At 51.5% G+C, this 27,484-nt stretch overlaps 1 protein-coding gene across 2 annotated transcripts; it reads left to right on the top strand.

Moving 5' to 3' along the window:
• Window positions 1-27,484, top strand: CRHR1 (corticotropin releasing hormone receptor 1). 2 transcript variants are annotated; one of them, XM_085083364.1, is made up of 13 exons: window positions 5-299; window positions 8,454-8,538; window positions 17,167-17,286; window positions 18,421-18,506; window positions 19,484-19,590; window positions 19,930-20,050; window positions 20,476-20,629; window positions 20,875-20,935; window positions 22,247-22,319; window positions 23,394-23,479; window positions 25,241-25,376; window positions 25,569-25,610; window positions 26,268-27,484. In XM_085083364.1, the coding sequence occupies exons 1-13, from the start codon at window positions 258-260 to the stop codon at window positions 26,406-26,408; spliced, it is 1,254 nt and encodes a 417-aa protein (XP_084939490.1). In that variant the 5' UTR covers window positions 5-257; the 3' UTR covers window positions 26,409-27,484. The 2 variants fall into 2 exon arrangements, with proteins under 2 accessions (XP_084939491.1, XP_084939490.1); XM_085083365.1 differs by lacking the exons at window positions 25,241-25,376; window positions 25,569-25,610; window positions 26,268-27,484 and adding an exon at window positions 24,619-25,230 and having other exon boundaries at window positions 1-299.

Raw genomic sequence — 27,484 nt, 5'->3', positions numbered from 1 at the left:
TGGGAGGCTGGTGAGGAGGGATGCAGCCCATCGGCGGGCGAGCTGGAAGGTGGGCAGCCGGAGGACTGGCTCTAGGGAGGTTATAAAAGGCAGGAGCGAGACGCAGAACGACCCGCAGCCTCCGCGCAGCCCCGCGGGGACCCGCTGCGGTCCTTCGCTGGAAGCCCAGAGGACTTTCTCCCCGACGGCCGGAGCCCAGCAACAGCGGGGACGCTGCTAGCCATGCCCCGGGGAGCTGGGCGCAGGGGCAGCTGAGGATGGTGCCCAGCCTACGTCCTGCCCTCTTCCTCCTCCTGCAGGTAAGATGCTTTAAGTCCTCTTCTCCCACAAGGGCCCTTCTGCCCCCTCCCCATCACCCCTGCGCCCTGCACCGCCCGCGTTCTCCGCAGTGACTTTTCTATTTCTTTGAAGGGAAAAGCGAAAAGAGAAACCGCGACACAAAAGGCCCTCGGGAGAATTCCTCCAGTCGAGTCACTGGTGCTTGTCAAGAGCTCGTGATGCCCAAAAACTATCGGGGAGGGGGGGCTGAAGTGAGTGAAAGGATCATTAAAGCGAGGGGGAGAATTGCAGCCAGGTCCTCCTGGGCACAGCCCAGGGCTCCCAGAAACTCCCAGCCTTGCACCTCCCAGTGAAACCAGCTGCCACCAGTTTTCCAGGCTGCAGGGAGGGGGTGGCCGCTCTGGGGGTGTGATGGATGTGGACAATGCAAATGCAGAGCCCAGTTGTATCCCCCGTAACTGATTTTCTAAGGAAGCCTCTCCTTTTCCTTCTTGCACCTGCAGAGCACAAGACTTTTCCTCTCTAATTTGCTCGCTGTAGAAATGTAGCCACTGCTAATTTTGCAGCTCTACACAACATGCAAATGCTTTGTCAGAAGCAATATTTTTCTTCCTTGAGGGCTCATCGGGGGAAACATTTGCAACCCGAAGCACATTTAAATCCCAAACCCTAGACAAACGAGACTAAGAAGTTTCCAGTGAAATCTTGAATTTTAAATTAGCATGCCTATCGTGGCAGTTAAACAAAATGATCAGGTTTTTGATAAAACCTCTGTGTCAAGGAGGGGTAAAAGGGCAAATCGGCTTGGCTGGCTGCAGAATGGTGTCTCAGTGGCCCAGTTGAGACTGCAGAGTTAAAACAGCAGGTAAAGTGGAGGGGCAGCCCTCTTCATCGGCACTGCTGTAGCTCGTACCCTGCGGGCTGTGCACCTCTCTGTGCACATGAAACATTGGCTGCACCTCTGGGCCAGGAAAAGTCTCACCTAAGTGAGACTCCACCTAAGTGAAGAGAAAAGCTGATACTCACCAGGAGACCTCCCTGCCAAGTTGGTGCTGCTTCTAAAAGCTCCTCTTTTGAGCAGCTGCTCTCTCCTGTCGCTGCAACCCACTAGGCATGATTGATAGGATTTATAGGAGCTCTTTTGCTGTTGTATTCCCTGGTACAGGTTTTGTTTGGCTCTCATGTAAGGAATAAGGGTGAGACAATGCAGGATCTCTTCCCCCAGCCCAGGTCCTTCTTGGCCAGTCCTGGGGACACCACACAGACCCAGTGCAGTAGGGTCAGGTTCTGGTGGGGACAGCCAAGTGAGCGTGACAGCTCCTGATAACCTCTGTGAGCAAAAAGTGGTCCAAAAGAAGCCCAGAGCTGCTGAGACACAGTTCCCATCCTCTGTTAAAGCTCTGTAGGCTCAGGGGATTCCCTTGCTATCCCCAGGTGTTTCCCAAGGATGTTCTCCTTGTGAAGCTGGAGCACCAAGTCCTCAAAAATCTTCCAGAGTATGATACAAAACCACCCCTGTGCTGGGACTGGGATCAGGAGGGGGTCACAAAAACCAGTCCAGGCAAAGAGAAACCTCCCCAGCTGGCTCCAAAAAGAAACACCCAATCTACAACCCAAGCCCCGCTTTGCAGTCAAGCAAGCTGTCTACTTTTCCTTATACATACATGCATTAAAAATTCAGAGCCTTTTCCAGAACAATCCCAAACCTCTCCTGGGGACAGCAAGTGCTAAAGGACCACGAAACTCCAGTTGTGAGTGAGTGCACCCCTGCTACCAGGTCTACCTGCAGCAGCATCCAGCCTGTGAGTGCAGATACCTGCAGCAGCCCAGCTCCAACACAGAGCTCAGTAGGGACAAACCTCCCCTGCAGATACTGAGTTGGCATAGTTTAGGTGTCCCCCATGCACCTGGTCAGCACCTCCACTTTAGCATCAGTTTGCCCATCTTGCTTTACTGGATAGACATCCCTCGGGGGTCAGGCAGACAAAGAGACAGGCAGCTGAACTTGCTGCCAAATGCTCCCTGGCACCCTGCAAGTCAATTAAACAAACTAAAAAAGTGATTAAAATAAACCAGTTCACCTGGAGCTCTGTCAGGAGCCAATAACGTTTCTGGGGCTGATAAAACTGCAAAAGCACTTAATGAAAAATCAGAGATTGATGCTGGGGGTGGGATAGTGTTCCCTCTCACTTGACCACCTCCAGCAGCAATAAGCCCAAAAGCCAACCCCTGCCCCTTCCCTGCTCCAATCATTGCATAAGATGCAGAGCTGCAGTCACAGGACATGCCAGCTCTGGGTATTTCTTCCAGTCCTCACTTTCCTTAAAAGCTGGAGTTGATTCAGTGTGTATGAAATCATCCCTGTGGTTTTGCATCCCCAGTGAAGAAGTGAATGGAAAAGGCACAGCCTGTTCCCAGAATAGCTGCTCTGTCACCATAGAATGAATATATAGGAATAGGATGAGAATATCCTGCACCAGCAGCTCAACCCTGCCCTGAAATCCAGTTCTGCTCACTCCAAATCCTGCAGAGGGCTAGCCCAGAAGTTTGTTGCAAGTGACAAGCTCAAGCTGCAATTGAGTCTGCAGCGTTTGGAGAGGCTGCATGCATGGCTTTGTCTGTGAGAACAATTTTTGAACCCAAAGAAAGCACAAATCAACCCCCAAATCATGAGGTTTCCTCACCAAGAAGAGTTTGAGAGCAGTTGTCCGACACCTCAGAGCTGTCACTCAGGAGACAGTGGCTTTTTCTGAAGATGGAATGACATAGCCAGGGCCCATCTGTTGTTTTTCCTTTTCCCCCTAACTGTATTCTGAGCTGATAGAAAGACCCTCCTTCTCTGCAGGGTGTTCTGCTTTATCCACACTCACCCACCCAGGAGCAGTCGACTCCATTCCGATGGCCAAGGGCAAAGGCAGTTGGCATTTTGCAGATCACAGTCCCTCTTCCACACTGAAATCTGCACTGATCGCCCTGGAAAGGCAGTGGTAGATTCAGCTTCGGTGTGGCCAAGATTTCCTGAGCTGTGAATGTGAATAAACTGGAAAAAAAATATGGGGCAATTGCAGATGTTCATCCCAGGATGCAACCCTAAAAAGGTGATAGGTGAAGGAGGGGGTTTGGAGCAGTTGAGATGTGGGTTTTGAGATGGAGCTGGAGGGAAAAAAAGTCCAATCCCAAACTGAAAATACCTCTCAATGCACAGCAGTTCCATGTGTACAATCTGCAGGAGAGTTTAATACAATTGCCTTAGAAAAACAGCCCTCCCCTAAGCTTGCATCCATCACTCCAGTCTTCCTCAGCAGCCTTTGCCCTGGCAAATCCAGATCCCATAGGAGCTGCGTAGATTGTGTCCCCTTCCCCAGCTTTTTGTGCCTTTAGCTTCCAATACCCAAATGCCATTAGTCATTTTTTCACCTGTTCCCAAAAATCCATCTCCCTCTTGACAGATAAATGAAGTCAGAATTATTTATGGCAAGCGAGGGAGACCAGAGCTTAATCCAGGAAAACCTTTAATTGCTCATAAATCAGGTTTTACAGGGCATTCATTTAGCCCCGATTGATATTCTTTTGTTAGGATCTGCATCCAGTACACTCAGAGAGACTCCAAACAGAATAAACATTCTCACCAAAGCTTCTGTCTACACACCACAGGGACTGGCCCTCTAATGGGGATAAATTAATAAACTCGCAGATTTTAATGCCACATGGAGATGTTCTCGCTGCCTGCTCTCTCCCTGAGTAACATCAGCCATGGGAAATCCCCCCATGGCTCTTCCTTTGAACCTTGTTCCATTGCCTGAGCTTTGCCTTGATGCCTTAATGCTGGCAGGGCTTGGGATGGGGCTTTGGAAAAACAATAAAGGAGCAATGGGGGCTTGGTAGAGCAGCAGAGGGGCTTGGAGGAACCCTGAGATCATGGGCAACAGAGCAGGTCACTGCCAGGTCTAAGACGGGGGTGTAAAGAGGGTCCTTCATGGGTCAGAGGCTGCCTGGAGGTTTTGTTTGTGGCTTGAATTGAGGATGGAACTGTTCCAAGTGAAAGCCCTCAAGGTGGAGCAGGTAAGAAGCTCCCCAGCTGCAGAAGACAGTTCCTGGAAGTCAGAGGAGACAAAGGCAGAGAGATCCCCTGCAGCAAAGGGGGTCTGGAGGCACCTCCAAGCACATTTGAGGGACATCTTTTGGTCAGGCTGTTGCAGGCCACCTCCAGCCACCAGCTGCGGTCCTGGCAGCACATGCTGCTCCCTTCCCGTACCACTGATGCTGCTCTGCCATCCCAGCTTGCCATCCAGCTCATTGAACTCTCACTGTATTTAACACCCAAAGTCTGGCACCTTTTCCTGCAGGCTCAGAGCCAAGAGCAGGCTCCATCCCAGCCTAATGCCCCAAGGAGCCTCAGCAAAGGTTCAGGGCAGCAGCTGCTCAGCCTTCCGCTGCCTATGTGTCCCAGGAGATCTTTGCCACACTAAGTCTGTAGTGGGCAGCAAGCCCAGCCAAGCCAGGGAGCAGAACTGATGCGTCAGAGAGGTCCTACAGCAAGGACAACTTCAGGGTAGCTGGTATTGTCCCCCCTCCCAGGAAGGTCTCAGTGGCCATCACTGTCCACTGCTCCTACTGCCCTCTGCAACTCTGTGCAAAGCCTCTGTCTCCCAGGGCTTCATCCCAGGCTTCATCGCACTAATCACTCCGCTCTCCCATTACAGCCCCTCGGCACTGGACCTCCTAGATTGCTAATTAGTCTACAGGCCATCTATCTCCTGCTCAGAGCTGTCAGCCCTTCCTGCCATGCAGATCCTCTCTTGTTTGAGGGAATAAGATATGGGGGGGACACGCCTTTCTCTGGGTAGCACAGTGCAGAGGGTGATGTTGCAGTCAAATGTGAATGTAGTAATTATTATCAGTGGATTGCTTTGGAGAGCAAAAGCAAAAGCACCACAAGAGGACATTAATTCCTAATTGTTATTAATTGAATTTTTCTGCCAGGTCAGTGGCAGGTCACAGAGACTGACACTGTGTGTGTGTGACTGTGCTGCTCACTCCCCACAGCAGCAGCCAGACCCCCAGTGCCAACATGCTGACACTGTCCCAGCCTACTGTACTGCACCTCCTGACCCAGGGGACCTGCCAACCTGTCCCCTCACAGGCACAGGAACAGCTCCAACAAACCCCAGTAGTTTTTTGGAGCCCTGGTGACACCAGGATTGGAGTGGTGTGTCCAGATCAGTGGGATCTGCCCCACATGGTGCCCCACAGCCTGAGTGACCTGAGGCAGGTGGTCCTCAGTCCTTCAGTTTCCCTTCTGGGACAGCACTGGCATGGTGGGTGGTGGGACACCAACCGCAGCAGGTGTTTGCTGTGTGTGGGATGCAGAAAACACAAGAGCAGCATCAGGTTTTGGGTCTGCACCATGCAGTGAGGACTGGGGGGCGCTGGTCCTGCTACAGAAAATGTGGGGTGAAAGGAAGGAGCTGGTGCTCCATGAGGTGCAAGGTTAAGCCAGCACCATCCCTGTGTATAAAACGGGTGTTACAGAGCCTGGAAGGGAGCTGGGTGAATGCTCAGGCAAAAGCAGGGGAGACATTGGTGGCTTCTGGTGGAGGAGCTGCTTCCAGTGCCCTCACGGGGTCTCTGCTGCTCCCAGCAGAACCATCGTCCCTGTGGCAGCAGCTCCCCGGGCTGGCTGGGAGCACTGCGGGAAGAGAAGCAGATTGCTTTCCTTCCCGGGCAGCTGAACACTCAGCTGAGGCTCTCCAGGATTTTGGCAGGCTGAGAGAGGTCACAGAGGTGTTCCTGCCTGCAGAGCAGGATCTGCTCTAGCCTGTGTGAAGGCAGGGCCGGGAGGGTGGAGGGACATGGCCCCTCTCTGGCCCGAGCACGACCCACCACTGTGTTGGGGCTCTTGAGGTGAGTTTGGCTCCAGCCCAGCCAGGCTGGGCCCTGCTGGGCACCATGTGGCACCTTACGGCAGCAATGCTCTGGCACGAGAAGCTCTTCAAGGACGGAGCTTTGACCTGTTCTCTCTGCAAAGCTTGGGGAGAGCTTTCAGTAACCCACAAAGAGCAAAACAGATGAGAGCAACCAGCAAGTGCCAGATCAGGATGTTTTTGACTGGGGCAAATCCCATTGCAGCTGACACCTCCCCGTGCTTATTCCCCTCGAAAGGCTGACAGGAGTGGGACAAAACCTCTGCCTCTGTCAAGAGCTTTGGCCACACTGCACTGAGACAAGATTCAGAGCCTGGTAAAAGAGCTCTTAGCATTAGTTCTGTTTTGGGGATCCTTTTTTTCCCTTTCTCTCTTTGTTCTGTATCTGTTTCAACTCCTTTACAAAACCTGCAAAGAGCCAGTGACTGCTCCATGCACACCCTTCTCTGGCTGCTTCTTGGTCCATGTGCTGCTCAGCGCCAAGACCTCTCCCTGTGTCTGGAAAGAGAATGGGCACTGCCAGGCTGGAGCAGGCTGGGATCAGGAGAAACACATCCAATTAACACTTGAAAGCCTGTTCAGGTGGATGAACCATCCCAGCCCCTTTTGGGCAGAACCCTTCTGTCCCAGCTGCCCTGCCAAGAGCCACCAGGTCTGGTGGGCACCAGCTGTGGGCATCAACACAGAGGGGAGCAGACCCCCTGCACCTTGATTCCTCCATCTGGAGTCTAGGTGGTCTCAGCTTACTGAAAGGAGATGCTGGGCTCAGGAGGTGCTGGGCTCCTGCAGGACCAGCACCCAGGAGAGGTGAGCAGTACTTGCACCAGGGCAGGATCGAGCTGCTGAATCCCCTGTGCCATCTGGAGCAGTCACAACAAGGGAGCTATTCTCAGCTCCATTTATACGTCTGCCTGACATCTCTCTTGCTGTCAAAACCAGCTTCCTAAGGCAGTAAACAGTTGTTTGGAAAAGAGCAAGTGGGTGCTGAGCTTTTCTCCGTGTCTGAATAAATCCTGCTAATGCCTTGGTAAGGTGTGGGGACAACTGGGTGTGCCAGCAAGCACAGTCAGTGTTTCTGCAGCTCAAGAGCAAGAGGAGGAACGTCTTCTCCCTGCTCAGAGCAGTTTGGGAGGTAAATGGCACTTGGGAATTGGGGTCAGGCACTAGAATCGGCCTGGCTGATGGGGAAAGCAGAGGTAGTAGTCCCCAAGGAGCTGGGAGCTTGCCTGCAAGCAGGGGAGGTGCAGCCCTTCCTGCCTTCATGCTCAGGGCTGTTTTCCAAGGGATCTGTATGTGATACATTTTGGGGCACAGCTCTGCCATTTAATCAGTGACTTTTCTCCAGGGGGCTTGGTCAGTTGTTGAAGGTGAAAGAAGCATAGTTGAGTCTCATCCACCATTATTGCTGGTCCCTGGAGCAGAGAGGATGAGCCTGTGTCACCCTTCCCTGAGCTGGAAGAGAGTGGGCAGCTGCTCTGTGTTTTGCAAAATATCAGGTCCCGTCCTTCCCTCATCTGGCACCCTGGTGAGCCCTGGGACCAACAGCACCATCCTTCTACCATTCTTGCAATCCCTTCATCCTGGCTATTTTTCACTTTCAGTTTCCCCAAACTCCAGCAAAGGCACGGCAATTCAGTAATCATTTTTCCAAAATAGCTTTTCGTGCAGAGTTTTAGCAGAGCTGGATAGATCCTGGTCAGTGCTTTCCAACTCAATGGGAATGTTGGTGTTTGCTGACAATTCTCCTGAAAAAAAGGCTTTAGCCAGATCTGATTGTCTGTGGATCACATCTCCTTAAGGACATGTATGAACATCTTCCCGCTGACAGCTTACAAGGCTGTGATTTCAATAACGGATTGAAAATCTGAGCGTGCTGTCAGGCTCATCGTGTTTTCCCTGTCTGCTCTCAGGATTCAAAGATGCTAAACCCAAAAGTGTTGATTAAAATGCTAAATAGCAGAGGTTCCACGATTCAGCAGGGGCTGCAGAAGGGTTTGCTGAGGAGGGTATTTAAGGCAGGAGAGGATCAGTGGGTGGGAAACAGAGAGCAATCCCCCAGTCTCCAGCTTGGATAAGCACAGTTTCCCTGGGAAACCATCCTGAAAGTGGGTGCGTGTCCATTGTGGAGCTTTGGGGGTGGTACCCACCAAGACATGGGCAAGCTCAGAGCTGACCCAAGGAGGGATTCGGGGCCAGGGAAGCAGCAGATTGCACATATAGCCCCTCCTGTGTCTGCTCTCTCCCGATCAGGTGTTCCTCCTCTGGAATAGCCCGGTTGCAGCCTCCATCCAGGAGCAGTACTGCGAGAGCCTGCCACCTGTCACCAACCACACTGGTGAGTCTCCCCCCCTCCCCAGCCCACTCGAGCCACCCCCTGGGGATCCAGTGCTTGGAAGAGGGTGTCAGGGTTGTCTCTGGGCTCATCTGCTGCTGCATGGATCCTTTTGGGGGAGGTGGGATCTGCAGAGCCAGCCCTGTGCTGGTGCTGCTGCAGCCTCCTTGCAAGGTGACAGTGGAGGTAGGTACAAGGTGCAGATCTCAGAAGAGATGAAAATAGAGAAAATAAATATCTGTTGGGCAGAGGGGGAGGTGGACAAAGAGACATTAGGGCTGTGTGCCTGCTCTCTGCCATGCCCTGGGACACCAGGACCTTTGTCCTCTATGTCCACCTGCCTTTACCATCCCCCTGCCCAGGGGTAATGACTGGAGGTTTTGACTTTTTGTGGAGACCGCATCACCAGTGCAGTGTGGCCACCATGGCTCAGGGCTTTGCCAACCTCTGTCCCCCAGCACTCCTACACAGGTGCCACTGAGCCTGGGACTGAGACTGGGAGGCCACCAGTCATGTAGGGCTTCTCAGGACATGGCCATGGCCAGGGCTGGCTCAGCCCTGCTGGCTGGGAGCAGCAGGGTCATGGACTACTTCTGCTCAGCACTGTAAATGGGTTGGATCCAATCAAGTTAGGGCTTGTGCCAAAACTGGCTTTTAGCCTATATTCAGGACATAATTTGGATGTCACCTCAGCAGTGACAGCTCTGGTTCAGTGGCAGGTTTTGGGGGATGAGAAGTGTGAGAGGGAGTGGAGCTCACAGGGACAAGGAGAAAAGTTCTCCCCAGCTCTGGGATGCTGCGGTGTTTGCTTTCCATGACTGAATGAGGATCAGAGCGGGCACCAAGGAACTCTCCATCAGGGTGATGGATGGCCACAGGACTGGGCACTGACAGATGGCCACAGGACCAGGCACTGAGAGATGGCCATGGGGACCCAGAGCTGAAGGATGGCGGCCCACCACCCATTAACAGCAACATTAACAGCTCTTTCTTAACAAATCCCATCTTGGCACCAGCTGATCCAGTGCCTGGCCAAACCCAGGCTACTATGGACCTGAAAGAAACATCCCAAGCCCAAGAGGTGGAGGCAGAAAGCCGGGGGACAGCAAAGCTGTCCATGGAATGGCAATGCCTGGATGTCTGGTCAGACAAGAAACCTGGTCATCACTCGTGTGCTTTGCTCCCTGAAGGTTTCATCACTCTGCTTGGTGAGGGCCTGTCCTTGGTCAGGTTAAGCAGTGATAAATCCTGACCCAGGGCAGCAGGCAGGTCCCAGAGAATCCTCATGCCCAGCTCATGGCCTTTTCCACCCACTGCTGGAACCTCCCAAGCCCTGGGGAGAGGTCAGAAAGGTGGGAGAATTTCTGTTGTGGTTTGCTGATGGATTGCCCTGGAATCACCACCATCCTCAAGCACTGACCACTACTTTCTGCAAGGATTGGACTTTGCTCAGTGGTGATTTGTCAGCGTGATTCCAAGCAGGATTTAGTGCACCTCAGTGTCCATGGCAGAGGGGAGAATGTGAGGCTTCGGATTTGCAAATTATCCATTGCCTCCACACATCCAACCTGCAATTCCTGAGCAACTCATTGATTTGGGGCTGGCACATGTAAGAGCCACTTCCAGCTGGAGGAGGGAGCTTAGAACAAGAGGTAGATATTAAACTAATTGTCTTATATTTGCTTGGGAAGCAGACTGCAGTGCCAGCCCTGGTCCATGGGGTCCATTTAGGCCCTGCGTGATGGAGGCAACAATTCCTACAGAGGGATATTTACTAAACTGGAAACTTTGTTTTGAGGCTGTTTAACATGGAGAGTTGTTAGGATGATGCTAATGAGAATTGCAGCAGGGCCCTGAGACTTAATTTGTTAATGTCTTCACAACCCTTGGGAAATGACACATGCTGGTAATGCAAGCCCAATGGTCCCCCAGTGCGTGACTCGGCAGGGGATCTGCTGGATGCATGGATAGGTACTGCCTCATGCCTGTGTGCAGTATCCCTCCTCCGAAACACAGCCTAGCATGGGCTCTCCTCCCCTCCCAGCTCACCAGTCCCTTAATCTCTCCATTTTAAGGAGGATGTGTGGCTGGACAGCGATGTCATCAGGGTGCCAGCACTCTCTAGGCATGTGCACTGAGCTGGAGAGGTCTCTGCCACAGCAGTGGGGTGGAGGCACACTGGGATGATGTTCTCTAGGCTCAGGGTGTGCAGGCAGTGCAAACTCTCATCCCAGGACATGGAGAAGCTGAGCCTCACAGAGGTCTCCTGTCCTGCCCTCTTATCACCATGGATTTACCCATCTTCCTTCAAGTCCCCAGTGCAGGGTGATATCCCTGGGAATTCAGGCTCTTTGCACAGGTGTGATGCTCCAACTTGATAGTTTAGGTATCCATCAAAAATTCCTGGTGAGCCCCTGATTCTGGCTGGGACTGGGACACAGGGGCACAGCTGGGTGCTGCAACAGAAAGCTGCCTCCCGCAGTAGCAGTGAAGAAGGAATATCAGGCTGGACTTGAGGTCAATGTGGTGCATTTGGGAAGCTGGGTCAGCTGCACCCCCAAACATCTGAAAGGCAAGAAAGTCTCAGATTAGGCTTGTAAAGGAACGCAAGAAGGATCAGCATCCCTTGTCCGGGGTGGATAGGTGCTGTCCCAAGGGCTCCCAGCTCATGGACTGCCTCAGACCATGGATTTCTCTGGCTGATGATTTCAACTCCCCAGCTGTGGGAGTTGAAATTGTTGTTGGGTTTGCGTGCAGCTGCTTCTCACCCTGCCACAAAGTCCTCAGGGAGGGACAAGGTCATTTCATCTACCGGGGCAAAGCATCCCCTGCAACTGCAGGACTGCTTCCCTGGGGAAGGAAGGGGGAATCTAAGCAGATGGGAGAGCCTCTTCCTAATTAATAATGAGGTTTTTCCAAAGCAGCTCAGCAGAAAGCACTTGAGCAGAACAAGCTCAGAGCCCTCTCAAGGGGTTGTTTTGCCATTTGTAGCTCTCAAGCCTGGATCAGCCCAAGGAGCTGCCACCCTATTGCTCACATTCCCCTCTGGTCCTGGCTGCACGATCCACTCCTTTAAGCTTAGCACAATGAATTCTTATCCTCAATCCCATGTGTGTGCTCAGGAGAGAGAGGAGAGCACAGAAAATTCTTTGTCAGGAAAAAAACTACTACACCAAAGCTAAGCAGAAAAAAAATGTCTGGAGGTTTTTAACTGAGGGTTTTTTCAAGGGAAAAAGGGAGCATAACTTTGCATTAAATAAGGCAAATCTAATTGTTCCAGATACAGCAAAATCCTGGGGCTGAGAAGCAGTGAGTGATGAGAATGTACTTTTCACAGGCAGGTTTGGTAACACCTTTCACAGTGGGTGACAATTTGACCAAGAGCCTTTCCACCCACTTCAGCTCAGCTCCCAAAGCGCTGATGCTGCTCCAGCAGCCCTTGTGCCACTGCTCTTTCATTCACTCACTGATTCCCCTGGGGTGAATCTGAAATTTAAATTCATAAAGGTCAAATTAATGTCAGCGATTCTTTTCCCTTCAGTCTCATTGGCATCTCTCCCATCAAGGCAGAAATATTAATAAAGGAGATAAGCAGGGGTTAAAGATGCAGCAATGAGTCTTGGCAGGGAATTAAGGGAGAGACATGGTACTGGGTAGGTTTGGGAAACAAAACCCTCATCTATATGGAAAATCCTAGTGGTGTAAAGATATGCTGGTGTCAATAAAGCCATTCTGCTCCATCATCTGGGAAACAGGGATGTCAATAGCAACTCACTGATATTCATAGATTTTATTGTAGTGGAGGAGGGAAGATGATGAGGTTTTGCAGTAGGAAGCTGTGTCCTGGCACATCCCAGTGTGAGAAGCAGCTACAGCAGTTAAACTGTACTTTGGACTGTATGCAGTGAAGTCACTGCCGGAGACTGTTCAGTTGTAGCCAAACTAGAAGGCCGTGCTGGGAAAACTCTGCCAGGGAGTGATTGTGATGCTTCACTCATCCATCACCAAATCCCAGCCAACCCCAGGGAATAAACCACTTCCTGCCACCCTTGGTTCTAACACAACTCCAAACACTCCGTGGGTCGTGTCAGGACAACAGGATAAGCCCCAAACACAGCCCACTACATTATATATATATATATATATATATATGTATGTATATATATATATATATGTGCTGCAAATCTGTACATGGATCATCTTAAGTGACAACATTGAGCAGATGCATCAGATACCAACAGCACAAGCTGGGTTTGGTGCCTTTTATTTATTCTTATCCAGAGCAGCAGCAAAGACCCAAGGGGATGGTGATGGTGAATAGCAACAAGCCAAAAATTCATTACAAAGACACATAGCTGTCATAACACCTAATTAGCCTAATTTACATCGAGTATCATAGAACTTGAATGCTTAGAAGGATTGCTGGGGATGTTTTAAGGACTGGAGTGTTACAAAGGTACATAGAAGCCCCCAGTGCCACCAAAAGCAGTGCTGGAGGGAGGGTGTAGATCCTTGGAGCAAGGATCTACTTTGAGGCAGCAACAGTTGCTCCCAGCCATTCTGAGCACCGACCTCTGCTCAGAGGGAAGGCAAACAGCTCCACCACCCCAATTTCTACCCCATGTTAACATTAAGTGTCCTCCAGTGCCATTTCCCTCAATGCCTCAAGGTGCTACTCAAGCATTTAACATCTGAGTGGCTCCAAAACTCGACCCAGCCACCCCTGCCTGGCACATCAGCACTTGAGTAAAAGCATCCCCCAAAGGCCCTTCTTTTGGGGCAATAAGGTGTGAAATAGCTTTCTCCTTCACTACTGTGGTGGAGCTGCCTGGGAGGGACAATGAGCTTTTTGTTTGTTAGTTACAGTTGATGCATGAGGAATCACAGTGAGTTGTATTTTGATTAGATGTGGAGATGAAGTCCTGATTGCCAAATGCAAATGTTGCAGCAGAGGCACAGGGGACACTCTCAGGGAGCCAGAGGCTCGAGGCAGCAGCAGCAGTGCAGTCACAATAGACATCAGTGCTGGACAAAGATAACTGGGTGAATAAGAGCTCAAGACATGTAGTGATATAACAACTTTCAGCTCTTGAGTTACTCAGCCTCTTGAGACACCTTAGATAAATAACCCCATCACTCCCAGCCATGGGAATGAGCCTGTAATTCAGAGTTCCATCATCTCTTGTGGCCTCTTTGCATTGCAGAAGGGGAGAGAGGCTTCACCCTTCCACCCTTCAGAGAAGTGTCTGTGCACAGCAGCAAACTGGGATGTTGTGCTGGTGCACAGCTGTGCCCAGTGTAGAGCAGGATGTTTACCAGCACAGTTATATCAGCACAACCTTTGCTTTACTCCTCTTGAGAGCATCCCAGCAATGGCTTGATGGTATAACACTTCAGACCTCCTGGCACCAGCTCAAAAGCACTGTGGCCACATGTCTGGTACTGCTGGACCATGATAAACATGCTCCATCCTCTTTAAATTTGCTCAAAATCTTCTGGTAGATTAGCTGGAAGTGGAGAGCTTTACCCTGACAGGTTTCACATGGTTCTGTGGTTTTAGCTCAGAGCCATCTTGGAGGCCTCTGCAAGTGGTGGGAGCAGGCTGGAGAAGGATACGTTATAGAAACAGATGGGATATTGCTACAGTTATCCCGAGACAGTTATTGTGATATAGTTGTCTCAGTGTAAGTCCCTGGACAGACACTTTTTGTTTCAGAAGAAAGTAAATGCTTTATATTGCTTCAGAGTAGCACAACCCAAAGGCAAGAGGATGAGAAGGAACTGGAGTGACTTCCCCTGTGCCACATTCTCTGTCTCAATGCAGGGCCTGCTCCTTCCTCCACCAAATGCCATGCTTCTGTGTGGGAAAAAGCCAAATCAGGGACATTGAGTGCAGGTAGGAAATTCATTGACCTTTCTTGCTGTAAATCTGCGAAGATCAAAGCTGTGCAGCCAGTGGAGCTGAGAAGCCAGAGCACATGTGTGCAGAACCTGGAGAAGAATTCCCCTGCAAACAAGGATGGGCTGCCAAGCAGGCAGGGAAGCATTCAGCACTGGCACATATAGTTTCCATGCTAAACAGTGCTTTAATGCTGGGAGCCAGGTGCCACTGGGGAGGAGCTGGAGCAGAGGGTTGTGCTGGGCAAAGGGGATATTGCAGCCCTTACAGTACTCTTTGCCTTCAGTGTTTTACTTATCCCTTCCCCATCAGAACGGGGTTTTTTTCTGTATGCTGAGGAGAGCAGAAAGAACAGCATCTGCTTTCTGCAGCTTTTCTTGACCAAGCCTTTCTCAGTGTGAGCCTGGGAAAAATATTACAGCCACCCACTAGATTAAAACCTAGTGGGACAGAGCTCCAAATGCTGCTGCTACTGGAGCATGGAGGCATGGGGGTGAAGCACAGGGACAGGTCCAGGAGCATCCGACAGCCTGGCTGAGCCTCTGCTCACCCAAATGTCACCCCACAGCACCACCCTGACCCATGGGACAAGGAGGGCAGAGGTCCTAATGTTTCTGCTGCCCCGTCCCTGTGGTGGGACTGGCAGGACCCACTGGATTTGGTGTGTGGTGGGATCGCATTGTGTTCCAACAGGAGTGCCAAGCAGCATCACGCCAAGTGCCTTGGAGAAAGGCGGAGATACTAAATCCAGCCTTGAGCAGGTGTATTGCACAATGATACACCTCAGATACACCATTTCCACGAATCTCTCTTGGGTTTGGTTATTAATGGCATTGCTGTGGGTTTGTTTTACTGGTGAAGAGTACCACATTGTTGCTCTCTGGCCCTGCTGACTTTTAATTACTCTCTCTCCCTGTTTGTCCTCCCTGAGCAATCTCTGTCCATCCCCCAGCACAGGCCCTAGAATGCAGGAAGGAAACTGAGGCACAAGAGGATGCAGAGAAAGTGGAGTTTGTGCTCAGCCTCACCGGTCCTTGGGATGGGGTTGTGACAGCTGCATGAGCTGCCATGGGCATTAGCACTGTGCAAGCCCCATTTTCCTGTTCTGCGTTGTTCCAAGAGAAGCTTTTCCTGTTCCAGACATTCACGCAGCTTCTCACCTGGGTGGCTAACAGGGAGAGCACTTGCAATTTAATTTTGTCCTTAGTTCAAGTAATTACTGGTTGGTTTTTCTTTACATGGATGAATGTTATCATAAAATTTTTAACTGTGACCCTCTATTTCTTTGTCAAATTTGGGTCAAAACAACAAAGGAGCTCAATAAATTCAAGTGGATGCAGGAAGGCACAGACATACACGTGCTTTAAGGCACCTTGTTTCTTACAAAACACAGGCTTAAAACAGTTAACTTAAAGGGAAGGTTGCCACAGCAACACTACATATTAGCAAAGCTAAAAGCAAAGGTCATTGTTAAAATTAATTTCTCCCTACAAGCTATGAGAGGCAGAAGGTAACACTCACCATGCTGTGATGCTTCCCCAGCTCACATGCTTGGAAGTTGTTTTCCCATGCTAAGATGTTTGAAGAAGACACTGAAAGCCCTGAAAATTTGCTCTGAGAACATCCCAAAATAACAAGGACCCAATTTTTCAGATAATTGATGAAAAAATAAATTCCTCCATAAAAGCCTTCTTAATAACAGTAAAAATTAAAAACCATCTTAATAACAGTATTTTGCTTTCCTTTATTTGGTCGCTCTTTAGCCAGCTCCATCCATAGGAATTTTTGGGAAAGGCATTCAAATAACAACCATGAATTCAGGGGGGTGAGGAAACACTGTTCTCACACCCAAGGAGCTGTGAATGGGGGTGTTTTGTCCTAGGAAATGACAATTTCTGTCTCTGGGCCAGCAGCACAAACATCTCTGGTACCTAGGAGTGGTTTGGACTGAACTCTGCCCCTTCCAGCATCTCCTGCTCATATCTCTGTTGCTTATCTTGGGTTGTATTATATGTGTATTGCAGCCATTGTTCTTCCAACCTCACTGTGAGATGGAGCAGGGACATATTTAGCTATGGTACATGTTGTTCTAAATATACACAAATTATACATAAAAAAGCCTGCAATCTGGCCTACCTAATGCCTACGTTAGCACACTTGTGTAGCTGGGAAAAGCACACAAGTCCTTGAAATCTGAAATAGCATCAGCAGCTTTGGAGTTTTCTACCCGGGAAAGACTGAAAGAGACAAACGGGAATGGCTGGGAAGGAGATTTTGAAGCCAGGAGGTGTGAGATGTTTGGAGGGGCTCAGAACCAGACTGGACACACCACTGAGGAAGAGAAAGTCTGGCTTATTGCCTGTTGTGGGGCTGGTTGCCAAAGTCATGGGTGAAGGAAGGAGCAGGGTTGGCAGACCAGAGCCAGGGAACCCGAAGTGGACTTAGAAGCCAGGTCTAAAACCAGGCTTGTGCCAGAACTGGGCTTAGCCAAGTAGTTTAAACAGGACGAGAGTAATAGTCATGGGCAGGATGGGTCAACCAGCCCTTGCGAGTCTTGCACAGACCCTATTTGGTGTCTGCCATGAGGGTTTTCTGGGGACTGAACTTGTGGTGACCCATCAGCTCACCCAGCAGCCCCAGTTCTCCAGAAATATCCTGACCTTCCAGCAGCCTGGAATTGGCTCGTAGTGGCCCAGAGATATCTGCTAACCCTATGCCCTTCGTCCCTGCAGGTGCCCAGTGCAACGCCTCGGTGGACCTGATCGGCACGTGCTGGCCCCGGAGCGCGGTGGGACAGCTGGTGGCTCGGCCCTGCCCCGAGTACTTCTATGGCGTGCGGTACAACACCACCAGTAAGAGGGGCAGCACTGCTGGGGACACGGCGGGCAACAGTTGTGGGACACAAGTGACAATACACCTCTGGGAGCAAAGCTCATTGACCAAAAAGAAAACAGCACCTCAGACCCCATATTTCAGGGAGGGTCATTTCAGAGAAGCAGCTTTATAAGAAGGTCCTCCTGGGAGGAGAGAGCTGATGTTCCGAGCTTGGGGACAAAGACAGAGGAGTGACCCTGCTCTGCCCTTGGAGGTGTTACAGGGGTCTGAAGCTCCCAGCTGAGCTAGGACTGGAGGACCTTGAGCCTTGTCTCCTCCTGGCACAGGTGGCTGCACTGTCACTGCCAGTGACATGCTGGGAGCAGAGGATGAAGCGACAGCATATGAAAAGTGCCCAAAGCCATTCCTAGCATAAGGCTGAGTTTCTGACCAGCCAAGTGCTGGTTTTGGTGAAAGAAACACTTTGCTTACCACAGAAAACATGAATTGTTCCATCCTGCACATTCTTGCAGCCGTGGAGGGTGGCACAGACACAGTCCTGCTTTGTGGTGCCTCCTGTGTGGTTGCAGGATCCTCTCTGCGTTAATCCCAACTTGAGCCTGTCTCCGATCCCTTCCAACCCCATTGACGAGACTTATGCTCTCCCACTAATAGAAGCCCAGTCTCACCCCAGTGCAGGCATCACCCTGCTGCTGACACCAAGCACAGGCTCTCTGGGGCACTGTGGCCATTCCGTCCCAATTAGCCTTGCCACCCGCTGTCCTCGCTGGGAGGCAAAAAAGTTCCAATTCGTGCTGCCATCTCAGAAGAGATCCTGGGGTGGCACATGATCACCCAAGCAAACAGTGGAGAGAAAGGGAAGAAGAATCTAACTGGTGCTGCTTCTGCTGCATCGCTTTGTATGGTGGAGAGGTGTTGGGCTTCCCCAGTGTCAAGGGCAGAGCTGGCGCATACCTAAAGCTCTTGAGTAGGTTTGAAATATTCCAAGGATTTTGGTCCTCTAATTGTGACCAAGGCCATAGCTGAGCCACCTTCAAAGCAGAAGATACCGCTGGCCTGATGCCAGCACCCTGCATTAGTGACAGTCAGGTCACATGTCTGTGCCCATCCCCATGCTCTGTTAACCCTTGCGTGGGCATCCTCTCTTTCAGATAATGGGTACAGGGAATGCCTCGCCAACGGGAGCTGGGCAGCACGTGTCAACTACTCCCAGTGCCAGGAGATCCTCAGCGAAGAGGTAGGAGCTCCCTGGCAGGAGGGCGAGGGGCAGACAATGGAATTTTGAAAGGCAACAGCATCCAGGCCAGGAATAGCCCATGGAAGCTAAGGGCTGAACGTGCAGCAACATCCCAGTGATAAAGTTGCATGTGGCAATTACGACCCCCTTCTTAATTTGCGTTTTTATTCCCCATCGGAAATAGAGCCACGCCTGTTTCCATCCCCATTAAAAATCCAAGAGGATTGGCAGTGTGAGGTCCCCAGATCCTCTGGGTACAGATCAGCCCTGTCACTGTCCTGTAGCTCCCTCCTGACAGACCACTCAGTGAAAACCCTGTCCTTCCCTGCTGGCAATGAAATAAAGGAGATATTTAGGAAGCTGAAAGAGATAAAAAAATGGGGATCAAGAATTACAAGCCCCTGTGTAGGTCAAGCCACCCCTCAAAGCAGAGGAGAAGAGATATGACTTGTTAATTTGCAGTTCATATCACCTCTGGTATTTAAGATGCTGATATCTCTTGCCACGAATGGTTTTCTCACTGGCTTAATTGCTAATTCACAGGTTGGATGAGTGCCTAACAGCAGGAGTGATCAATTAATTCAATTATCACTCACACCTTCCCTCTACCCAAATTCATCTCAGCCTCTCAGCTGCCCCCAGGGCAATGGGGGATGAACTGAAACATGAGATTCCAGTGAGTTCAGCTGAATTCCGGCAGAGCTTCCCTAGAGAATGGGTTGGGATGTCCCAGCACTGAGCTGTCCTGTGAGCTGCCCTGGTACAAGTGGGATGTGAAACCAGGCTGGTGTCTCTCCTTCCCACATTAGCCCCATCTCCTTCCATTCCCACTGTCCTGTCCCAGGATGGGCTCCAATTGCTTCCTGAAAAAGGGCCCAAAATTTGCGGTGCAGCTGCCAGAGGTGATGTGGTGGAGAACGTGGGTTTGTGCTGGTAACAGGGCTGCTGCTGACCCCCTGCCCATTTCCCCCTCCCAGAAGAAGAGCAAGCTGCACTACCATATTGCCGTCATCATCAACTACCTGGGCCACTGTGTCTCGCTGGGGGCTCTCCTCGTGGCCTTTGTCCTCTTCATGCGCCTGCGGTGAGTGACAAACCTGCTGCCGTGTTCCTGTGAGGTCATCTCAGGCAGGGAAGGACTTAGCCCCTGTGCTTTGCCAGGTCCTCCCCACAGCCACTGCTCTCCAGGCTGGAGCAATCTTGCCTATCTAAGGGTTGTTTTTCTTCTGCTGCTTTTTTAAAGCACCTGGTTATGGAGGCTCCTCCTTGGTGCCTTCCACCTCCTGGTCTTCTTCCTGCCCACCTGACCCAGGGCATGCTCCCAGCAGGTCACCCTTGGTTCCCAACAGAGACAGCCAGCTCCACAAACAGCATGGTCCCCAGTCCCACTGCTCTGATGGTGCCTTGTTCCACCCCTCTCCAGGAGCATCCGGTGCCTGAGAAACATCATCCACTGGAACCTGATCACAGCCTTCATCCTACGCAATGCCACATGGTTTGTGGTGCAGCTCACCATGAACCCCGAGGTGCACGAGAGCAATGTGGTAGGTGCAGCTCTGCCAGGCTGAGCCCAGTTCTGAGCAGCTGAGGGGTGTGAGAACCCTGCTGATCACAGCACCACAAAGTGCTTTGGCTCTGAAGGGACCTTAAGGATCATTTAGTTCCAACCCCCATGCCATGGCAGGGACACCTTCACTATCCCAGGCTGCTCCAAGCCCCAGTTGGCCAGGGCCTCCCCACCCTCACAGGGAAGAATTTCTTCCCTAAACCTACTCTCTTTCAGCTTGAAGCCACTAAGATGTGGCTACAAAAGCAACTTCAGGTGATAAATAGGGTTGGCTGGTGGTTGGAGGACAACCCAGGTCTATGAGGAACACGGGTTTGATTACTCTGCTGGGGTCTGCGCTGCTCTTTGCACTGCTTTCACCACTGTGACACACAGCTCAACAGGCTCCACATCTCCTGGCAGGTTTGGTGCCGCTTGGTCACTGCTGCCTACAATTACTTCCATGTCACCAACTTTTTCTGGATGTTCGGCGAGGGCTGCTACCTGCACACAGCCATCGTGCTCACCTACTCCACAGACAAGCTCCGGAAATGGATGTTCATCTGCATCGGCTGGTGTGAGTGCCAGGGTTCCCCTCACCCAGTGGCTCCCAGGGTTTAGTGATGGGCAGTGCCCCCTCCATCCCCTGCTTCAGCTCTTCTTGCATGCAAAGAGATGCAAAAAGAGCACCAGGAGCAGAAGGATGGGATTTGCATGGACACATCATCTCACTGGGTGGTTTGTGTGTGACAAAACCCCTATTGCAGTGTGGTTTTGTAGTGACCTCACACCCCTGAGACTCACCTGTGTGTTCCCCTGCAGGTATCCCCTTTCCCATCATCATCGCCTGGGCCATCGGGAAGCTCTACTATGACAACGAGAAGTGAGCCTGATTGCTCTTATCCCCCATTTTTCTTTCTATCCCAAACACTCAGGGATCAGTTGTGTCAGGGACTCTGTCAGGGAGGAAAAAATGATAATATTCTTCTATTCTTTCTTTTATCCCACTTTTCAGCTCTCTGCAGTACAAGCCCTGCCTACAGCCCTGGCCCTGTTTGTTTCTCCTCAAAAGGCAAATGAGAGTTTTAAGGGGAAAAAGAGATTAAACCAGATTTTCTACAATAGGTTTGCCAAAGGGAGCTGGGGTTTAACCAGCAGAGATCTAAATTACCCCCACCTGAGCCATTTTCACCTGCTAATGAAGGTCTTAATGGGTACATGAGAGTTCATCCCAGACTGGGAAGTTGGAAGGAGATCGTTGAGAGGAACGGCAGCTTGCTCTCTTTTCTAGAGGTTGTTTTCCCTTCTGCCTTCAGAAGCCCTGTGCTACTCACATAGGCACTGACTGAACAACCCCGACAAGATGCTCCCAGGACAGGGATACACCTGAGTGAGGTCCCACAGGGTTTGCTGGGGACAGAGCTGACCTGCATCTGTGTGTCTGAGATGGGAGAATCATGGAATATCCTGAGATGGAAGGAACCCCCAAGGATCATCCAGACCAACCCCAGCCCTGCACAGACACCCCAACAATCCCACCCTGGGCATCCCTGGCAGTGCTGTCCAAACACTCCTGGAGCTCTGGCAGCCTCAGGCTGTGCCCATTCCCTGGGGAGCCTGGGCAGTGCCAGCACCCTCTGGGGGAAGAACCCTTCCCTGATCTGGCTGGCACAGCTCCAGCCATTCCCTTGTCCTGTCCCTGTCCCAGGGAGCAGAGATCAGAGCTGCAGCCCCTGCTGAGCTCTGCCCTCAGCCTGCTCTGCTCCAGCTGAACATTCCAAGTGTCCTCAGCTCTCCTCGTGTGGCTCCTCCAGACCTTTCCCATCCTTGTGTCTCTCCTTTGGATGCTCTCTGATGACTTTAGATCTTTCATATATTGTGGTGCCCAAAACTGCCCCCAGGATGTGAGGTGAGGTGCAGAGCAGAGCGGGACAGTCACTGTCTTCGCAAGGAAGTTGTCCTTCAATAACCAGTTCCCCCATCCATATGGGGCCCATAAACATTCCCACAAGGACACATGCACCTCCTTTTACCAAGTTCCCAGGGAAGCTATTCCACCATGGTTGCAGCACTTTGAGTTTCAGTGCTTTCGCCCCATAGACAGTGACTTACAGAGACTGTGCAAGGACAGGAGTCAATCCAGGTCACTCCCATGGCAGGCTTGTCCCCAACACTGCTTGTCCTTGCCTTGCAGGTGCTGGTTTGGGAAGCGAGCAGGAGTTTATACTGATTACATTTACCAAGGCCCTATGATCCTGGTGCTTCTGGTAAGAGCAAAGTGATCTTGTGTGCTAAATAGAGTCCTTCTGTGTGCAGGCAGGACACAGCTGCTCATGTGCAGGGTCTCACCCCCTCCTTTAGTTTCATTCTGCTGGGGTGGGTTCTGCTGCCCCTCACCCAAGCTGCCCCTCACCCTATCTGCCCCTTGAGCAATTTTGGGCTTGGGATGGGCTGAAGAAGGAGCCTGGAGACCTCACTCTGACAGGGATGTTCTCATCAGCAGAATCCCATGTGCATCATTAGGTCCATCCATCTGTGCCCTGGCACTGTTTGGGTGTGGGGGGATGCTTTGCCAAGCATTTGCAGAAGCCTGGGATCCTCAACTCCATTCCCTGATGCTGATTCCACATCTCTGTTCCTGGCCGCTGTCAGAGCAGCAGTGCTTGAACCAAGGGTCACATGGAGCACAGTTTGATGGGGCTTTGTCCTTTGGGGAGGGACAAAGAAGGACAGAGGTGGCAGGTCACAAGGTGGGGGTCTAACCTGTGTCTGCAGGGCAAAAGCCACGCACAAAGTCCCAAAGCTATTCCTTCCTCCTTGCCCAATGTTGAGAAAACTCAAGGGAGTAAAAATCACTAGCATGACAGAATAATTGATCCTGCTTCCCATTTCCCAGCCCATCAGGCAGCCAGGCCACTGCTAATTCCTGACAATTGTGTTCTGCTCCCGGGTTGCCTTCCCATACCCTCATTAGCAAATCAGCATCCAGGAGAGCGGCCAGGCAGATCCTAGTTGTGATGGCAGCCACTCTCCACCTTAGATTCTTCCTCTTCCTCCAGCATTTTCACCTTCAGCCCTTTCTCTAGCACTTGTCCTTCCTTGGCAATCTCCTGGCACACCATGCTGCTCTGATCCCTTGACCAAACTCCTAAATCTTATTATTCAAGTGTTTTAAAAATAATCAAGGCAGACATCCTCTCATGGTGCATGGAAGGCAGTAGATCAGGTTCAAGAGGAAACATTCCCATTTCCCCTGGCTCCCTCATTCCCCCCCCATTGCTGAGAAAATGGGAGGAAATCCTGGGGGAGCAGACACTAACCAGTGTCCCTGTTCCTCCCAGATCAACTTCATCTTTCTATTCAACATTGTCCGAATTCTCATGACAAAGCTCCGAGCTTCAACCACATCAGAGACAATCCAGTACAGGTAAGAGCATGAGTGACCCTGCAGGAAACCAACCTAGGAATTGGGTTCCCCCTTGATTAGTGGGGATGGGAACAGCCCCATTAGCCAGGAAGCAAGGGGATGGGAGCATGGAGAGACACCTAAGAGCACCTGAAATGCTCTTTGGAGGCACATGGTTGTTAAATCTGGGGCTGTTCTCCTGGCCAGTGAGAGCCTTGTGATGTAGAGTGTGGATGGCTGTTTCTGCCTCTGAAGTGAACCCTTGGGATTTGAGTCTCTTTGCAAACGCCTGTTGTGGTGGGAACTGATGAGCTCTCCAGTCTGGGAGCTGCAAATCCTGGCATGGAGGTGAGAATTAAATCACTGCTTGACAGCAAAGCAAAGGCTGAGGAAAGAGTGATGAATCAATGCCACCCCAACACCTCCTTGTAAAGCACTCCTACAGCACAAGACAAGAAGATTTAACCCATCCTTGTCTGCTGGGGAATATTTTGCAGACAACGTAAGAGGTGCACAGTCAGAGCAGCTCCCCAAAGTACCTGGAATAGCAGACACTTTGGGCTTCATCATTGCCTCTGTCTGGATCATTTTGTAGGCAGGAATTGGGGCATCTCACTGTGTGCTGGGTCAAGAGAAGCTGTTTTGAGGTAGAGGGTGGCTTTTTCAAATGAGAATGGAAAAATTCTTTTTCTTTTATTGGGAAGTACCAGCTTTCCTCATCACAGAGTATTGAATTGGGATGAGGGGTTCAGCTTGGAGTAAGCAAAGATAAAGATTCTGGGAAAAGGCTGGTTGGCTCCAGTCAGCAATTTTATGAGACTTTTGATTTTTCCATTATGTGCCTGATTTTGGGAGGGTTTATCACCTTTGGGCAGGAGAACATTTTCATTTCCCAGAAATATTCTGTGGGACAGGAAAACTTGGAGAAGTTGGTAGGTTATAAACTGAAGTCCTGCTTAAACCAGGCAAAGGACAGCCCTGGAGAGCTCCTGCTCACCTTAGACGATAAAAAGCTGATGTGTCCCCTGCTGCCATGGCTGCTGCCCAGGACAAGCTACACCAGTGAATGTGCTGTACTGTCGTTTTCCAGTTTTCCTCAGTTCCCTCCAGCTCCTCCGTGTCATCAGCCCATTGGTGTCAAAGACTGTTTTCTCCTCCAGGTCAGAGATGCAAAACAGGTCCCAGACCCCCTTTCTGCCCAGCTCAGACCCTCCAGGGATGACCTTCCCTGTGTTCATCTACTGTTGGAATCTGTCCATTAAGAGGATCTTTAAGCAAAAAGGATGGCTTGGCATTGTTCTTGTCCCCTGATCCAAAGGAATGAGGTGCCAAACCCCAGTCCTTCCCCCACTCTCTGTATCAGCACTATGACTTTTCACAAACTGCACTTGTAATCTCATCAAGATATCAAATTAATTACCTGAGATAATGTTTTCATAAACCCATGTTGAAGGGTGTGAATTATTATACCCTCCTTAATTCCTTTTTAATCGAGCTGTAGTTCAGCCAAGCAATCACTCCATGCCAGCTCACAGTCAGGCCTCTTCTCTCCACTGCCCTTTTCTGGATGGAGAAGCAGAGCTGGGGCCCAGTGCTCAAACCAGCCCAGTCCCTTGCGTATTGCACTGGAAAACAGCCCTGCTTGGCTCCATCCTCCCCCAGTCATCGGTTTTCAAGTCCCAGCAGACCAGTCCAAGCCATGCTGGTGCTGGGAGAGGGATGGGCAGAGTCCTTGTGCTCAGGGCTGCACTGTAGCAGCTCAGGTCCCTGTTTTTTCCCTAGGAAAGCAGTCAAGGCCACGCTGGTGCTGCTGCCCTTGCTGGGAATCACCTACATGCTGTTCTTTGTCAACCCGGGGGAGGATGAGATCTCCAGGATAGTCTTCATCTACTTCAACTCTTTTCTGGAGTCCTTCCAGGTAATGGCCGTCAGCACTGGCTTCTATCCCAGTCCCCTCTCCAAGAGATGTGGAGGAGCCCATCCTGGCTGGTGCCTCATCCGACTTCTGCCCCCCTCCCAAAACCAAGTGCCCCCAAACCCCAGGGCTGCTCCAAAGCTCCTGCCCGGGGGGTACCTGCTGGCCGTGACACTGCTGCTTGTCTCCTTGCAGGGCTTCTTTGTCTCTGTCTTCTACTGCTTCCTGAACAGTGAGGTGAGCACAGGGGGCTGGGTTTTTTTGGGGGGTCTACACCCTTCCTTGCAAGCAAACACAAGTTCAGCCTGAGGCTCTACCACTGCACAGAGCTTAGAGGGTGCTGGTCCCTAATTCCCTATCTGAAGGTCTTTGGTGATCAGAGTTGGCGCTTCACCTCCAGCCCCAGGTATATCTTCAGCCCCAGATTTTGCTCAGATGGGAATGGCTGCTGTCCATCTCCTCCTTTGGAGGAGGAAAACCCACCCCCAAGAGCAGACACTCTCAGGGTGCACCAGTGTGATTTGGTGCAGCAGAGCACCTGCACCAGAGATCCTGGGGAAATCGTTCCCCAGGGTGAGTCCCATACCCATGTGGATTGTACATGGATAAGGACATCTCCCAGGCTCTGACCCACAACAAAAACAGCAGAAAGGAAAGGCTCAGAGAGTAGAAGTGAATCCTGGGGCCAGTTATTTGGGCTGCTCTTTCCTCTGCTTCCTCCAAATGCTCCCACACCTTTGCTGGCTCAGGAAAGTTTACCCCAGATGAGCCTGTTTTGTTACCAAATCACATATTATTAATGCCTATTTTTCTGGGAGACTGAGGAGAAGGATGGCTGGTGTCTCTGAATCGCCTCTGCATGATGACTAAATGTCCCTCATTCATCTTGCCCAGGTGCGCTCAGCCGTACGGAAGCGGTGGCACCGGTGGCAGGACAAGCACTCCATCCGTGCCCGTGTGGCCAGGGCCATGTCCATCCCCACCTCCCCGACCCGCGTCAGCTTCCACAGCATCAAGCAATCCACGGCCGTCTGAGCTGGGAGTGAGTGGCCGCACCGGGAGCCAACGTCCCCACTGTGGGGGACCCCTGGGAAGGGGGTATGGCACAGGGCCAGGCTCTGCCTGCAGCCCCACCCTGCTGGGAGAGCAGGAACTCAGTCATGGGGCACCTGCACAGCTCCTGCCCCACATGCTGGGCAGGCCTGGGGGACAGGACAGTTGAGATGCTGCTTTGTCATCTCCCTGGCAGCTGTGTGACCTGCTGGCATAGCAGAAGGAGCTGGAGGAGGCTGGAGAGGTTGCAGCAGCCTTCTGTCTGCTCAATCCTGGGCATGATGTCCCATGTCACCACCTTGACTGGGTTTGTCTGTTTTGAGGTGACAGGACACCGGGACATTGCTGGGACAGCTTATGGAGCTCATCCCCTGGGAAGCTGGGTCCACCTCCCAGTGAGCACATGCTGGAATGCTGCTGGTGAAGGTGCACCCTCGAGAGGAGCCAAAGACCTCTATGTTGGAAGGGGATGGATGGAGAGCCGTGAAGTGATTGTAGACATTGCTTCATGTGGCTGTGTTTTTGTACCACTCCCCTGTCCCTTGCTGGGCCTCCAGATGTCCTGTAACTGCTGCTTGGTCTGACCAGGTCATTTCTCATCTTGACACCAAGGATGGAGTAGAATAATGGGATGGGAGAGGGGAGGGAACCCTGCAGAGGGTGGGGATGGCTCCTAAGGGCTCTGAACAGCCACACAGAGTGGGCTTGATCTGGAGGGAAGCACAATTAGTTAAATCCTCTGATCCAGCCCAGATGGATCCACAGGTCCCTGCAAAGCCCTGGACCTCAGGCTGACTCCATGTCCCTGCTCAGAGGGTGGAAAGGGGAGGGAGCCCTGCAGTGGAGCAGTGGCTGAGGTCCCCAAAGGCAGCTGTGGCAGGGACAGGCCCTGGCTCTGCCCCCTCCTCCCTGCCCTGCTTTTACCTGGGCAGGTGGGCCCAGTGCCAAAGCTGCTCCTTGCTCTTGTTCAGGGGATGGGACCAAACCATCCCCACGCTGGGGTTAAGTGCCTTGGAGGAGCAGCAGCCTCCTTTACTTCCTTCCTTCCTTCCTTCCTT

Source organism: Lichenostomus cassidix, chromosome 27, assembly GCF_008360975.1.
Source record: "Lichenostomus cassidix isolate B80296 chromosome 27, HeHo_3.0, whole genome shotgun sequence".
Taxonomy (NCBI): Eukaryota; Metazoa; Chordata; class Aves; order Passeriformes; family Meliphagidae; genus Lichenostomus; species Lichenostomus cassidix.
Note: the sequence above shows the minus strand (reverse complement) of the source record. Positions and strands in the feature narration are given on the sequence as shown.